Genomic DNA, 16,827 nt, shown 5'->3' with positions numbered 1-16,827 from the left:
TCATTCCAGTCTTCTAATTTGTATCTTTCTCATGTTCTAGAACTGGAAAGGAGCTTCCATACCGTTTACATTTCTATACCTTTAACTTAACTGTAACTGCTTGAATGGGAAATCAACAAAAAAGTCTTCTATCAAAAGTTCGGTTTTGGAGTAATCATACAGCCTTAGTACATAAGAAAGGCAAAAAGATATATATTACAAATTTCGTCAAAAAATGAAAAAAAAATCGTTTGAGGTTAAGTGCCTGACAAATGAGTGAGTTTTATGCACAGGTTTTTGCGTAAAACATTTTGGTCATAACTATTGAGTCCATTGTGCGATCGGGTCGATTTTCAATAGGAAACAATGGGACAGGATTTCCCGTCGAATGCAAGCAAGGTGAGTGCCCGAATTTTTTTTTGCCCGCAGAAACACACACGCGCGTACGCGCGCTTGCTCACACACAGACATAACCTCAGAGTCAATCGATAAATCACACGGGTTTCCGGGCCTTCAATAAAAAGTTTGTTTTTGGAGCGAACATATAGCCTTCATGTATAGGGTAGGATGGGGCAAGATTGGTCACCTAAGGCGAACTCTCAATGCCTCAAAATAAAAATATTTTAATGTATCTTTTTAAAATGGATCTATAAAAACAGCTCATAATCTGTATGGCAAGGGAATGGAATAACAACAATTCTACTTGTTATTTTATTTTGAATCATTAAAGTAAAATTTTTATCGAAAGTATGATCATTGCATATTTTTACCTCAACTCTAGCGGCTCCTAATGAGAATTCACAAATAAACTATTATTTAACTTTAAAACTACCTAAAATGTAAAGCTTTCTACCAAAGTACCTGCTGGACGCCAGTATGCAGGAGAACATGCATTATAGGACTCTTCGTAACATGCACCTGAAACACGTTTAAATTAGTTCAAACGGCAATTTTGAGGTTTTGCGGCCAAAGTTTGATTGTAATTGAGATACTAACATATTCCAATCGCTTAACATGAACTTGAGACGGATGAAAAAGAAGTGACCAAAATGAAGTTATGTTTTTATGCATCAGACATTTATTGGTCACCCCATGTACAGTACATGGATGAACCATTAATTGCCAACTTCCAGGCTGTTTTCAATGATATCGATAAGATTGCGAAACAATGTTAATTTCTGGTTTAATCTATGTCAGTTAAGCAAATAAATGCATTTATATGAATGTGGATACGTGTAGGTAAGTCATACCATTGAGATCTGTAGGTGGTCATTTTTAAATTAGGAGAAAATGACTCTGTTCAAAATATATGCATTTTGCATGTCGAAATTAAATATTTGATGTCCAAGTAGTAAATATTTAAGTTCGCGATTTATTACAGTTTACACCTAGTAAACTTAATTTACTCAAAAATTGGGCAATGGAGACACAAGACTAATCATAGGTTATGTATTTGGATGAACCTAGTGGTTTTCAATTGTTTTATACTATTCAATCTCGATATATTTCCTAATGAATGTCCTGCGCTTGTCCAAGATACATCAATTACGCTAGGTTATTCGACATCGTCAGTAGATGGGAATACCCAGAAATTATGTAGAAAAGGTTGAAAGTATTCCACTTTACTTATCTCTTCCCAGCGAGTTGATGTTTTTTGTTCCAGTATAATGAAAGTTTTGTATTACTTTTCACCAGGGAATCAATATTCGAGCAACGCCTAACAATATACTCTTTGTCATCAACAGAGTTTGTTACTGACAAACGCACCTAGCGACAAACCTTTATCAGAAATTGAACACAATATGACAATATGAATCATTTGCCTTGCTTGCTCTGATATTACCGAAAATACGCTGCTAATTTTGTTATCATTGTTCGATTCTCGAATATTTCCATAAAAGCAGAAACTATGATAGCATAAAACCGAAATTTGCTCGAGAAATAGTGCAAAATAACGGAATGAAAAGTTAGCAACAAGATTGTCTTCTTTTTTGTTGCTGACAAAATTTTTCGGATCTTTGTCATTATTATCTCCGACAAAAACAAAGCTTTGTCGTTGGTTCTCTTTTGTCGCTTGTTTCGCAGGCGCATTCCAAAAAAATGATTCCCTGCTTTTCACATTATGCTAATTCTGTGTTTCTTGAAAATTGATTAGAGTCTCGGTAGCTGGAAAATGACGGTTTCATGCTGAATTTTACAGCATTTAAATTAAACCAATTTTTTAAAAGAACTCTAAAAAAAGTACTTCTCCCTTCAAGCTTAACCATTTGAGCAAACAACTCGGAAATGAATGCAGTTGCATTGAATGATAATTCGTACTGTAATGCGCGTGCGCTAGCGTCAGTATAAATCCACTCGGTTTCACGCTTTTTGCTAATTTACTTCTCTCAAGTCTAATAATTGACTCCGATTCATGTTCTATCTGTATCTTAGCTCAGTAGAACAAACAAAAAAAAAACTGATGGCGTAACCTTGAGTTGGAAAATTGGCGCTTTTTAGTACGCGCTGTGGTGCAAAATTAATTCCACAGAGATTACAGTAGTGATTCCTATGTTTGTTCAAATAGCTTCATATAGCTGCTTGTAACGTATCGGCACGGCACGAGATGCGTTCCGTCCATGCTACGTTTTACTACTAGGGTAACGGCACCAATAGTGGAGGTATTAGTAGATCCACAAAAGAAAATATTTTTTTAAATTTGTTAATTATGGGAAATTTACAACTTCAATATCTTAGCCAATAGATAAACTAATAAATTTTCTAATAAAAATGAGATTGATGTCATTTAACATCAACAACTACCAAATATTGCTTGCACCACTGTTCCTTTAGTGGCGGTAAAAATTACCTTTGGTTCCAATAGTGGTGCATCCATTGATTTCTTATGAGACTCGCCACTATTGGTACAGTTACACCACTATAGGTGCAAGGGAGTCAAATTTATTAAGGAAAATAATTGTTTTCAATAGTTTTCAAGCAAAATCTTAGGATAAGTTATAATTGACAGGATATTTAAAGCACGACGCATCAACTGAAACCATCGTAAAGGGTATAATTATGATAAATCTCATTAAAACCCCACTATCTACACTATTGGTGCTACCTCCAATAAGGGTACGGTTACCCTAGCTGTTGTATGAGAGAATATGAGTCAGACAGACAATAATTAGTGGCTAAAGAATTCACTTTTATCTCCGCGTGCTCGCACCTGGGTTGCTGTAGCTTGTTTTGGATACGGTGAGATAGTGGTGCTCCTCTACAAGGCAATGGGAATGTGGGCCACAGCTGATTGCACGCTGGGAGAAGAGATGGTTGTTCGAGGTGAAGGCTTCGACTGATGGCTGCCAAACCAACTGGCTTCAACACCAATATTAGGCGAAACGAGTACATATTACACATAACCGCCGTCGGCGTGATGCGGGTTTCCCGACCTCAGATGTACTTAGCTAAACTGAATGCATCTGGTTAATTGAGTGAGCATACAGAATACATAAATAGAAGGTATTCAGCAAACCTTCACAATGGGAGTATAAATTAGCACCGCGCTAAGCAGCTTAACTTCGCCAGCTTCTTTTATTTCACTGCTCACATCAGAGCAGACCGGGTGACTACTGGTGGATGCTGCAATAATAAATAAATGCATCTACTCAACACGTGTGCAATCGTGTATAACAGATGCAAGACAACCGCGCGAAACCAAAGTCGTGATGCGGTGGATTTGTATATGCAACCTTTCGACAGTTTCCTGCTAACCAGTTCTAGTTCACACGAGACCGTTTAGCGGCCTGACTAGTGACTAGTTGAATGATTGGATTGAGTATTGGTATTTTCGGAATGATTACATACTGCCCTTCCGCGCATTAACATATATTTTATATTGTTATATGATCTTCGAAAATTCTTACGGATACCGGACTTTGTTCGGGAAATCATTGACAACATCATCAAGTATGCTTGTACCATTGCTAATTCCTTAGAATTTTTTGACTCAGGGTGAATACATTTAACTTCGTTGCAAATTCTGTTATTTTATGAAGCAACGTTTATTGGATTAGTATTTACTATCCTACCAGTAAATAAACATAGCTAGCATAGTGTTAAACATAGCTACTTCCAGCGCTCAATAGGGGAATTCGAAGAATTTTCATTCTTAGCTATTCCTTATCATTTTAACCACTTTAGTAAATGAAGCATGGAGAGAAACATGTTGATAGTCTTGTTATTCTTGTTATACTCAACGGCGTTTACACTGCTGGCTTAAACTTTCAACGTGACTTATGGTAAACTTATTCCAGGTTATCCGGGCCTTGTGATAGCCCCTTTACCACAACGGACCTTTCCATCCACTGACAAGTAGGCTAGAGCGTCTCGTCTTCTGAAAACTAAGCCCGTCTTCAGTGTCTTGTACTTGACTGGACTCGACTCGAGTCGAGTCAAGTATGAGACACTGAAGACAGTTTTACTGTTAAGGTCGAAATACGTATCTGTCAAAGGCACAATAAAGTAGTGGAATTAAATGGAATAGAACAAACTCGTCTTATGACAGGTTTAATTTAGCATCAGAAGCATATCAGCTATTAAGATGACATCATGAAGAAAAGTCTTGATCTGCGACAAGCAAAATGAAATATCAAATAAAATGTTTTCTGTAATTGCTCCTACACAGACAGTCAATGCCAGATAAATTGTTTTCTTAATTTTTGTCTACCACCGTCTTATGACAAGTGAAGAAAATGTAATATTGATAGTATTCATCACGTTAGCATGGGCGGATTGTTATCATTTTTTCTTCGGTGAAGGTGTTCAAACTTCCGGCAGCACAGCAAAACCCTCAATGTTTCAAATTTAAATGGGCGGTTGAAATATTGGGAAATACGGATAGGTGTCCCGTCAATCTAATCGTCAAAAAACAGCAGCCAAACGAGCAAGAGTCCTGTTTAGCAGCCAACATTTTGGCTCGAATGCTGAAAACGGCTAAATTTGTTGTTGTTTATAATACATGCAAATCGACAAACGGATTGTGAGTGATCCGGCTATGCGTCCAATTTGGGAATCTCAGGCTCATTCAGTAGCCGCTAAGTTGCGAAGGCCGATGGAGGTCCTTCGTAGCTTAGTTGGTTAAAAGCACCAGTTTAGCGTACTGAGGGTCGTGGGTTCGAGTCCCATGGAAGGAAAGTGGTTACCTCCAATAAATGTTTTAAATCATAATCTTCCACATATTGTACATATTCACATCTGAGTTTTCCAGGGTGAGTCGGGTGGTCCAATACCCGGAAAATAAGCAATTAACTTTGATTGAATATAATTTCCATTTGTAGCTCCTGGTTAACCGTGACAGGTTCTAGTTGACACTAGGATGAACGAAGCCAGCAGTCTTCCTCTCTCAGGAAAAAAATACACGGAAAATAATACACACAAAGGAGGAAGCAACGTAAATTTGAACGATTTATGGCATGCATTTATAATAAATCGTGACCTTTCTTGACTTAAATTTGTTTACCGTGCAAACTTGGACTCCGGACACTTTAGCACTTTCTAATACAAAACTAATCTGTATTCATGCGTTTTTGCCTTTCTCGTACAACAAAGATGTACCGAAAGGCTATCATTTCACTCCGAAAACGAACTTTTTATATAGTCTCGACTCAGCTCGACGAGCTGAGCTAATTCGAACTGTATTAGGGCCATATAAGGTTGGTGTCTTGGCTAAATGCGAGAAAGGCAGTATCACTACTCGGTGAATTAAGTTGGGTTTTTAATCATACATACATTTTTTTTATAGTTGGCCGTTGCGTTTTTGTGTTAGAATGGAAAATTCTACAGTGCAGCACGAACAAAGCTTTGTTTGTTAGGAAGGAATAAAAAAGAGTCCATTTCGCGGTCCTCAGCCTCTTACCCAGCAACTCCTATTCCTACCTCCTCGTGGCGCTGGTCGGGATATGAGCAACTTTAGGGAAGATCGGGTAACCAACCCCGGTAGGAACTATGGTCGTATGCTGAGCAGGGGATTTGCTCCTCTCCGGAGGTGCAAATCTGATCGAGCGTCTGTCCTCCATGTTAGAAGCGGCTCACAACAGCGTACGTTCCCCATGTTAGGGGCGGCTGATCATCGTCCGAGTGCCAGCGAAGGACTCTAAACTAAACTGTGAACATCATGCTGCATCGTGTCAGCATCGAGATGGCAGCCTCTTCAACGCGATGTAGGTAGCGCAACCCTGGTAAGGTAGAATACCGAAGATTCTACAGTTACCAAGAAAGGCAAAAGTAGAGCAAACGGATTGATTCAACGGCAACGAATAAAGGACAACGATTGGAAAGTCGGATCTTGGAACGTGAGAACTTTGAATGAACCCGCACGTGTTGGGCTCCTGGCTCGTGAGCTGCAGAAGGTCGGCGTGAGTGTGGCAGCCATCTAGGAAATACGGTGGCCCAGAACTGGAGAACGTGAATTCCAGTCTATGAACCCCATAGCGAACACTTCATTCAAGTACAACATCTACTATAGCGGCGGTGACAGAGCAGAACGAGGAGTTGGCTTCATGGTGATCGGGAAGTAGATGAAACGTGTTGCAAAAATTCGAGCGCAACTTTCCAGCGCCACGAATTCACGAAAGACCAGAACGATGCGTTTCAATATCCAACGCTTGTCAGTTGAAGGAGTTGCTGAACAGTACCACCAGAAGCGGGACGAGCGAATAGGAGATGCCACCGGATCCGGCGACGTTAACAGATTGTGGGAAAAGATCCACGAAGCTGTGACTACAACAGCGCAGGAAGTGTTAGGCACTGCACAGCGATGCCAACGAAATGGTTGGTTTGATGAGGAGTGCCAGCGAGTGACGGAGGAGAAAAATGTTGCTAGGAGTCAAATGCTAGTGGCTCGTACCCGTTCCAACAGAGAGCGGTACAGTGTAGCAAGGGCAGAAGAGAAAGGAGTCCACCGCCGAAAAAAAAGGAACACGAAGAGAGTGTGATAGCTGAAGCGCAGGAGAACATGGATAGAAACGATATGCGGAGGTTTTACGCAACTGTCAATGGCGCGCGGCATAAGACTGCGCCAGTGCCCGCCATGTGCAATGACCGAGAGGGGCATTTGCTATAAGAAAGGGCACAGACTAGAGTGTGCCAATTACAGAGGGATCACCCTTATGAACGCGGCGTACATAATCCTGTCGCGTATCCTGTTTAACAGACTGAGACCGCTTAATGAGTCCTTCGTCGGCGAATACCAGGCAGGAGGGACGATCAACGACGGATCAGATGTTTAGCCTGCGGATGATCCTTGATAAATTCCGGGAGGCCCAGGGCTGAAAATCTCGCTAATAAAGACAAAAAAAATCCGGACTACAACTTGCAGACTAGCCATCTGTTTCACCATTTCAAAGCAGCGTACGATTCAGTGAAAAGAAATGAGCTGTGGTAGATAATGTCCGAACATGGTTTTCCGGTGAAACTGATTAGACTGATACGTCCAATTGTAATCGATCGCAGAGCAGTAGTGGAGGCTTTTGTCCCACTGAAGAGGAAGACGGCGAGTTTATGCTTAACCATTAACTATACCAAAACAAAGTACATGGTGGCAGGTAGAGTTAGGGGAAGACATAGTGGGGTTCAGGGACGGGAATGGTTGACATTTCTTTTTACCATTCATTCTTCCATGCAATAACAGGAAAACAAAACCACGGCAGCCGCAGCAGCAGCCACGCCAGGCAGACGACAGTCAGCACATGATTTTATTATTTTCTCTCCCCACAATTAATGTTTTTGTACGCTCATTTCACGACGTATGACTGTTTTTGGTGGTAAATGATTATTTCATTACTCCTTGCTCATTTTAGAGACTAGAACTAATGAATTAATACCAACGGCTAGAATTCTTTCTTGGCTTTGCGCCACAGGCAATTAAACTCGATTTTGTTCTGTTTGCGCTGCGCACGAACCGAGACAAAAAATCTCATGCAAATGCTGACCGCACCGACGGTTCAACTCTCACGCAGCAGCAAACAAACAGTTTGCCTCATCGGCAAAAAAATGTCACAATGAGGCGTACATTTTTTTGGAAAACTGTTTCGGTTTGTGCGGTGCATGAAATTTTCCCAGATAAAATGTAAACATTCGCCTAATCACGGTGTTTTACTGTACATTTCCCAACGGTGTTGGTGCTGAGGTACTGCTTGATGGGGAAGTGTTTGAAGTTCTTGAAGAATTTGTTTACCTTGGAGCGCTTGTGCCATGTGCAGGGACGGGAATAGTTGACATTTCTTTTTACCATTCATTCTTCCATGCTATGGACTAAAGAACCCCGCACATAGCATACGTTTGCGTTGCGTTTGACAGTTTTCCCATGAGAAATGTGTCAAACGCAACGCAAACGTATCCTATGTGCGGGGCTCTTAACGCAAAATGAACTCCCCCAAGAAATTATGACGTTTGAGCGGGTCGCATAATGAACGCAAAATGAACTTTTGTTCGAGAAAACGACCCGCTCAAATGTCAAAATCCATCGGGTGAGTGAATACGACGAACTCCTGCATAAGTTTATAACAGAAAAACAAAACCACGGCAGCCGCAGCAGCCACGCCAGGCAGACGACAGTCAGCTCATGTTTTTTTTTCAATTTTCTCTCCCCACAATTAATGTTTTCGTACAATAATTTCACAACGTATAATCGTTTTTGGTGGGAAATTTTCATTTCATTAGTCCTTGCTAAATAAGCGGTAAGAAGTGAGAGATAAGAATAAATAAATAAGTACCTTGTAACGTTTTACGTTTTTTACCGTTTTAAATTTACGTAAATTTCCGTAGCTTCAGACGTTTTTATCTTTTTAAGCAAAATCAAGTGTAAATAAGTTTTGGAAATAGTTTTACGTGTCGTCTGTTTCAGTTAAATTTAATATTTGTAGTTTTTGACGTTTTTTTTTCTTTTTAAGTAAAATAATGTTCAAATTCAAATTAAATTCGATACGTGTCAACGAGAAAGCAATTCGTCGACATGGTTTGTGTCTCGACTAAATGTTGTGATGTTTGAGTTCTATGACAACAGCCATATTCAATATGGCAACGATACTTTGTAATGTTCTATGTAGTAAAGTTAGCTCGAAGTTTCAGAAGGCGCGAACTCTATGTCGCCATTTGAAACTTAAATTGGCGCAATTGCTAAATAATGGGTTAATTGTTGTAGAAGGTTTCTTGTTCAAGAACAAACTCAAACTCGGTCATTTCGCTTCCATAACGGCTGGCAGTTAGAAGTTTTGCGAGTTTAAGAGTTTTATTTAGAGAATTTGAGTAAAGTTTAGTTCGTCGAGGTAATTAAAGTGATTGGAGTGATTTTGTACGTGATTGTAATTAGTTTTTTTTCGTTCGTTCTGTAGATTTTATTCTGTTGTCGGTGTAGCCGACTCTCGCAAATTTCAATTTTAAATAGTGTAGTGTACCAAAAAAGGTAAATTTTTGTCGAACTACTCGTTGTCTGTTTTAATGTTAATTAATGTTTCGCGTTGGACTTCCAGCGCGTGGTGCTTTTTTGGTACGGGCTGGAATTTCGGAGTCGACCCGGAATCGACGAAAAGGGTTTACGGCATTTCCGCCGTTTTATCGTTTGGAGGAGTTTTTGTGGAGTCCGTGCGCTCGTCAAGGCCCGCCCTTCGGGGTAGCGAAACGGAGTGTGGTGAAGTTTCGTCAAAAAGAGAAGCGAAAAGTGAACCGTCGATCGCCAATCAATCGACGGTGGTCCAAAACGTTCCGAACCCTACGGACCGTTCGGAGAGCTCGGCGCGTGGAATACGTTGCCAATTGCGTATCACAGTCTTCTTCTTCTTCTTATTGGCATTACATCCCCTCACTGGGACAGAGCCGCCTCGCAGCTTAGTGTTCATTAAGCACTTCCACAGTTATTAACTGCGAGGTTTCTAAGCCAAGTTACCATTTCTGCATTCGTATATCATGAGGCTAACACGATGATACTTTTATGCCCAGGGAAGTCGAGATAATTTCCAATCTGAAAATTGCCTAGACCGGCACCGGGAATCGAACCCAGCCACCCTCAGCATGGTCTTGCTTTGTAGCCGCGCGTCTTACCGCACGGCTAAGGAGGGCCTCCGTATCACAGTGCCGGATTGGAACCGATGGCGAGGGTTCATTTCATCACGGGCGGTCATAGCCGTAAAAAGCGAAGCCGTGCGGAGGTACGTTGGCCCTTGTCCGGAGGGGAAAATCAACCCGGGAAGCGCAACATCCGTCGACGCAGCTCTCACGAGAAAATCGGAGGCCTTCCGTCCAGCCGCCACCCACTTCGCAACTTTAGTTCGGCCATATTTGCACGGGCTCATCAGCTGCGCACCATCCTGCAGCTAGGCGATTACTCTGTCGCCGCCATCGTCAAGGACAGCTTCTCCGCCATCGCCACGGACAGGTTCGACGCCATCGTTCTGAACCGGTTCGCCGCCATCGCGCCGGCGAAACCCAGCAAGTCGACGAAGAAGAAAACCTGCGCAGGTATGTGACTAGTGTGTAGACATGGCCATGATCTAGATAAACATTTCCATATCCGTACCAATTCCAAATGTGTTCAACCCGAAACAAATAAACCCCCATGAATTGTAAGTAAGAAGATCGAGTAGTTTTTTTTTAGTTGGAGTAATCGCTGAAAGATCACTCCGTTCGCTTTTCCGTTCCGTTCCGTTGACTACGTTGATTACTCGCTTTGCATAATTTCTGCCGGGATTTATTGGCGGGTTGGAAGAGTTTGAGGGTAACGTAACTTGGGAGGTGGCCAAATTGGAGAAGCACTTGGTGCAAAGCAATATTTTAAGTTTCAGCCAGCGACCGTTCGAGTGACCCCTGAGGAGAGAAGTCGAGTGTTAGTCGGGCAAAAGAACTCGACCGGTGGTCTTCCGGATCCCGGAATTGGCGCTTAAGCCACCGGTTAATCATAAACAACCTACGGATAGCACACCTTCTAGGCTTTGCGCCACATGTAATTAAACTCGATTCTGTGCTGTTTGCGCTGCGCACGAGCCGAAACATAAAATCTCATACAAATGCTGACCGCACACCGGCACGACTTACGTTAGAGTTACAAACAGTTTGCCTCATCGGCAAAAAAATGTCACGATAACGCGTATTTTTTTTTTTTTTGAAAACTGTGTCGGCTTGTTTGGTGCATGAAATTTGACTGGATAAAATGTCAATATTCGCATAATCAGAGTGTTTTAATGTACATTTCCCATCACTAGACATGTGACAATGACGTTTCCCGTGAAGTGAAAAGACGTATTGCTGCTGCGAATAGGGCCTTTCACGGATTACGTAACCAGCTTAGGTCCCGCAGCATGCTGATCTTCTTTTTCTTCTTATTGGCATTACATCCCCACACTGGGACAGAGCCGCCTCGCAGCGTAGTGTTCATTAAGCACTTCCGCAGTTATTAACTGCGAGGTTTCTAAGCCAAGTTACCATTTTTGCATTCGTATATCATGAGGCTAACACGATGATACTTTTATGCCCAGGGAAGTCGAGACAATTTCCAAACCGAAAATTACCTAGACCGGCACCGGGAATCGAACCCAGCCACCCTGAGCATGGTCTTGCTTTGTAGCCGCGCGTCTTACCGCACGGCTAAGGAGGGCCCCATGCTGATGGAAACGGCTCTTTATGGACGACCAGACGACGACGACACGACCGGAGAGCTTTCGGGGTTTTCGAGCGAAAAATGCTGCGTATAATACTCGGAGGGAAACTAGAAAATGTTGTGTGGCGCAGACACATGAATCATGAGCTGTATCAGGTATACAAAGAAGAAAATATTGTGAATCGTATAAAATACGGCACACTTCAGTGGGCTGGTCACTAAGTGCGAATGTCGGAAGACAGAATAGCGAAAACAATATTCAACAGAGAACCAGATAGGGAAGGCCACGAACACGCTGGCTCGGACCTGGGGACCCTGAACGTTCGGGTAAACTGGAGTAACATCGCCCAAGACCGACGATTATGGAGCTCTACAATTATGCCTAGTATATCGTCGCTGTAGCCAACCAGGAATCCAGGTATCAAGGTGTTTTTGCTTAGGCCCTTGTCAAAAGTTAGGCTAGAGTTAAAAAAATGGCAAACGATTGATGCAAATTATGTTTTTTGATCACAAAGAATATACAGTGACCGGCATAATAAAAAGCCCACTCACCGTTTTTCATAAAAAATGGTCAAGTTTGAAGATCTAGATCTCGATTGCGTGTGAACCAATTTTGCTGAAAATTGACCAGAACTCAGATATAATTTGAATTTTATCACACCTGAGTTTCGACCATATTTATTCATAGGGTAAAAAAGTATTGCGGTAATACCAAAATGAATTTTTTGGCAATTTTTTTTTTAAATACCACAGTCCCGCCGCTCTTGTGAACGACAAGCGTGCCTATTTCGAAGGTGTTGTACTTTCAGGGCTGGTAGCGACCGAAGCCACTCAAAATAGTGACTTTCAGTTGCAGAAAAAGTGACCAAATAGTGACTTCCAATTTCAGTTGCAAGTTCGATGAAACGAAATCAAGCGTTTTTGGGTCGAAGGAGAATAATTTTTCCGTAATTTGAGGCGGAAAACATCTTTCACTCAGCACTATTTTCTCTTACAACAAACTCAGAATAGAAAAGAAAATCGTACACGCTAACCAGGCATTGAAAGCGTGAGTGAAGCGGACGAGCATTGATCTAATTCAATCATAGCATCCAATGCCAGTGAGTGAACAGCCTTGCTCTGATAGATACCAAACAACGATTATGAGCGATCGTTGCTGCGTTAACAACGAGCGAGAGGGTTCGCCAAGCCAAACTTGGTATGGTATCCAGGGAAGCTACGACTGGAGCATTTGTATTTCGCTTGCTCTATTAGAATAAAACCAAAACACATCAGGTGTTCTGCTTTATTAACTCTGCTTTCAAGTTGCTGGGATGGAGGAGAGAAAGTATCGAAGCCTCCCATGCAGTGTATCCGAGTTACATTCTCATAGCGGACTTAATTTTTCTAATGTCTGAAATTTTTTTTCTAACACCCCGGGGGTAACAACACTCATTGTTAGGTTGCCAAGTGATTTGCCTCGCTCAGTTGTCTCCCATTGGTGAGCGATGAAGATCTTTAAACATTGAATCAACGAACGCCAAATTTCAACGATCTAGAATGCATCAGCGATTAGACCGCAGGAGAACATCAAGTTGGCATGAATTCAGCTGATTTTTACTCATGATCTGATTTTTTTCAATGCCTGACGCTAACTTTTATCTACTCAGTGATACTAAGTAAAATTGTAATTCCCTCTCTTTTAACCCCACGGAAATTTTACTCAATATCAGTCCAAAACAGGACTACTCAAAACTATGAGTAGTCTTGCAAGCAAATAATTTTTTAAGCCACTGGAAGTGAACGAAATATGGCTATCACTCATAACACCTGTTTTTCTTTCCCGAAAATGATTTCTCGGCGAAAATCTGCGTGAATGAGCACTCTTTTCTCTTGAGAATGGTGAAAATTACGATCATTGGATTAACTGAACACCTACTTTAGAAAGTTGCAGAGAATTCTACGATTTGTCACTGGTGCCAAGGAAGTTTTTGGAATTTTTAGTGCGACATGAATAACAGTACGGATCGTTTTGGTAGAAAACAAAACAAAAATTATGAAGATTCATGTACAACGAGCCTGGGATTGAACGCTCGACCTCCTGCTTGTAATGAGGACCATGCTCTCTGAACTTTTAATTATTTTTCCTACAAAAACGTAAATTTTCCGACTTGATGTGCGTATTCATGATCGATTTTTACTATGGAATTCGACAGCGCATGCAATCTTCAAAATTGGAGAGACTCGATCTCCTTTTAGAGCAAACCCTTCATTACATCTGTCCAATTACAAAAAATTGAGAACAAATTATATTTTCTTGAATTTTTGAGACAAATTTTCATAAGGATGGCTAATGAGGGATCAAGTCTCCTCAAATTGAGGCAACAACTCAAAATCCAAAAATCCTGAAATTGTGGTGGAATGTTGGCATTTTCATCAATGAAGATGATTAAGCATATTTATGGATTTGTGCTGTGAAATGATAGCATATGATCATTATTGGGAGAAGTTGTTTAAATTTTGCGTGGCCAATAAAAACATTTTTAGGAGGAACAAAACACAGTAAATAATAGAGTAAATACCCAAGTAACCAAAAGTTCCTCGCCACAAAACAATCATCTGCATAGAGGAGCTATTATAAACATACGGTATAACAATACTCAAGGTGTCTACTCATCTGTAAAAACAAAATTCCCCGATTTTTCCAGATTTTTTTCCAGTTGTTTTACATTAATTTCCAGGTAAAAACAAACGTACGAAAAGCAAAAATAATCAATAATCAACTCAAAAAATTAAATATTGCGAATAATAATTTTTTGAAGAATTTTTTGGTGGCCTCACAAAAACAATGTTGTAATTTACTTAAGAAATTTCTCCAGCAGTTCCTTTGCAAGTTTACCCAGAAATTGCTTCAGTCATTCAATCGAAATTCCTCCAGGTATTCCTTTGAAAATTTCTCCATAGATTCCATCGGAAAGTCCTCCGGATTTGAAGAATTGCTTCAGAACTTCCTTCAGGATTTAATTTCTTTGTTAAAACTCAACAAAACATCTCAAGGAATAGTTCCGGAAATTCCTTTAGAGATGCATTTAGCGATTCCTTTACATTTTTTATGAATTCCTTTAGGTGTTTTTTTTAATGTCTTGTGAAAATCCCTCGGAAATACCTTTATAAAATACTTTGCAGATTTCTTCAGATATTCTTCTGACATTTTTTTTAGGAATTTCATTGGAAATTTGGTTAAGTTTTCTTTCGGAAATTTCTTAGAATTTTATTTCAGCTGTTTTTTTTATAAAGAAACTTAGGAAAACTTCTTAAGGAAATGTTTCGGAAATATGTTTGGGAATTTCTTCAGGAAATCCTTCAGAACTTCTTATGAAAACTCCTTCAAGAAATGTGTTGATGCAAAAATATGAGATTGCTGGATCCTCAGGAACTCATTCAGAAGTACCTTTAGAAAAAAGTAGTTTTCTAAATATTTTACTTTTAAGAATTTTTTGGAAATTTTTCGAGAATACCTTTAGAAACTCCTTTGAAAAATCCAATCGGGATTCCTTCGGCTATTCTTTCAAGAATTCCTTAAGCAAAAATCCTAATGTATACCAATTTATAAATTGTGACGTAAAACACCTTCAATTAGCTACTGGTGAAATGCCAATAAGAGTGGCTGGTTCCAATGGCTGGCGAAGTTTCAGAACGATCATTTATCCAAGATCTGTAATTTCATTTCTGCCATGAACAAAGCATCATCAGATGGATACATAAAGCTTTATTTAAAAATCTTGGTTTCAATAGTTTCAAAATAGTTGAAAATAGTGACTTTTTGCGAAAAAAAGTGACTTTAGTGACTTGAGGTCGAAAAAAGAGACTTTTTAGTGACTAGCCCGAAAAAAGTGACCAAGTCACTAAAAAGTGACCCGCTACCAGGCCTGTACTTTTAACAACGGTGCGAGTCCCGGAATGTTAAAAACTGGTTTCAGTAAGGATTTGAAGTCACGAAAAGGTTAAGAACAATTTTCGGGAAGCAGTCATTTTTTCCTAATCCTTTATATTTATCCCATTTCTTTGCGATCCATCTAATAAAATCCTGGATTGTGATTTATTATAAATAAAATAGTGCCTTTCTTCGGAAAAAAAACTTGATCTCGACTTTTTAGTGACTGACGCGAAAAAAGTGATCGAGTCACTGAAAAGTATCTTGCTACCAGGCTTGTCTTATGCTCCTCAGCTATGAGCTAAGTTACTTCCAACGTCTTATTTAACATCACTTAGCATAATAAACGAAACGGTAGGTACGAGATATCCATATTCTATGGTTTAAATGTGGAATCAAGTAAAGAATTGATAATTTGGGACATCAAAATTCGTACATTTAAGTACATAGTATACCGTCACCGGGTGTGTCAATAAGTCTAAAGGCCCCCACGCAATACAGCAGAACGGCGACGGAAACGGCAGATTTGACATTTAGCCCATATATTTTCTGTCAAATTTTCCGTTTCCGTCGCCGTTCCGCTGAATTGTGTTTGGGGCTTAAGGGGTGTGTCGAGTGACATTCCGTCACATGTAATATGTTTTAATTTCGCTCTCAAATCTTAATTTTTATTTCAATGGCAAAAAAGCTTACTGTCAAGTATAAGAGCAAGATGTTAAAAATGACTTTATACTTAACTACCTTAAACCACCTTCAATGTATTGATCCTACATTAAGGTGGACGAATTTCGGTTCCACGTGGTGTTCAACAATTTGTTTCAACATAATAACAAGAAAAGTGATGGGTAGATATGATCGAATTTATCACTTTCCAGATTTTTTTAAACTGGCTGTGTGTGTAGACTAGAATAGATAGGACGAATAGATAGAAAATTACATAAATTGATGGTAAACTGTTAGCCAACTCAATTCTATTGAAAATTATCTCTAAACTCAAACGAAATAACATGATTCACAACATACCTGCCCATTGGCTGTAGCGAGATTCGGCGGAAATTTGGCCGCCGCGAACTGATTCGCTGCCAAAGCGCCACCGAAGGGCGATGAGAACTGGGAAAAGTTCATTTTTGGATACTAGAAAAGAGAAAGAAAAACAAAAGTGAAACTTTCTAATCGAAAGGTACTACAAATTTAAAATTCGGGTACGTGCAGCAATGCAGTTTAAATCATAACTGGCCAACCCGATTTGGGTCATCATTGAAACGAAGCATTGACATTCATGGAGTTACCTTTATTGCATAAATTA

General features: G+C 40.1%; 1 protein-coding gene across 5 annotated transcripts in view; it reads right to left on the bottom strand.

Moving 5' to 3' along the window:
- Positions 1-16,827, bottom strand: part of LOC134224958 (zinc finger and BTB domain-containing protein 24-like) — a 79,553-nt gene that overhangs the window by 24,789 nt on the left and 37,937 nt on the right. For 4 of the 5 annotated variants that reach the window (XM_062704646.1, XM_062704643.1, XM_062704644.1 and 1 more), the window contains one exon: positions 16,545-16,655. The exons of the other annotated variant lie outside the window; for it this stretch is intronic. In XM_062704646.1, the coding sequence (XP_062560630.1) occupies positions 16,545-16,646 (102 nt within the window). In that variant the 5' untranslated portion in view covers positions 16,647-16,655. The remainder of the gene's footprint in view (positions 1-16,544; positions 16,656-16,827) is intronic. 5 annotated transcript variants of the gene reach the window in all.

Source organism: Armigeres subalbatus, chromosome 3 (assembly GCF_024139115.2).
Source record: "Armigeres subalbatus isolate Guangzhou_Male chromosome 3, GZ_Asu_2, whole genome shotgun sequence".
In the NCBI taxonomy this organism is placed as follows: domain Eukaryota; kingdom Metazoa; phylum Arthropoda; class Insecta; order Diptera; family Culicidae; genus Armigeres; species Armigeres subalbatus.
Note: the sequence above shows the minus strand (reverse complement) of the source record. Positions and strands in the feature narration are given on the sequence as shown.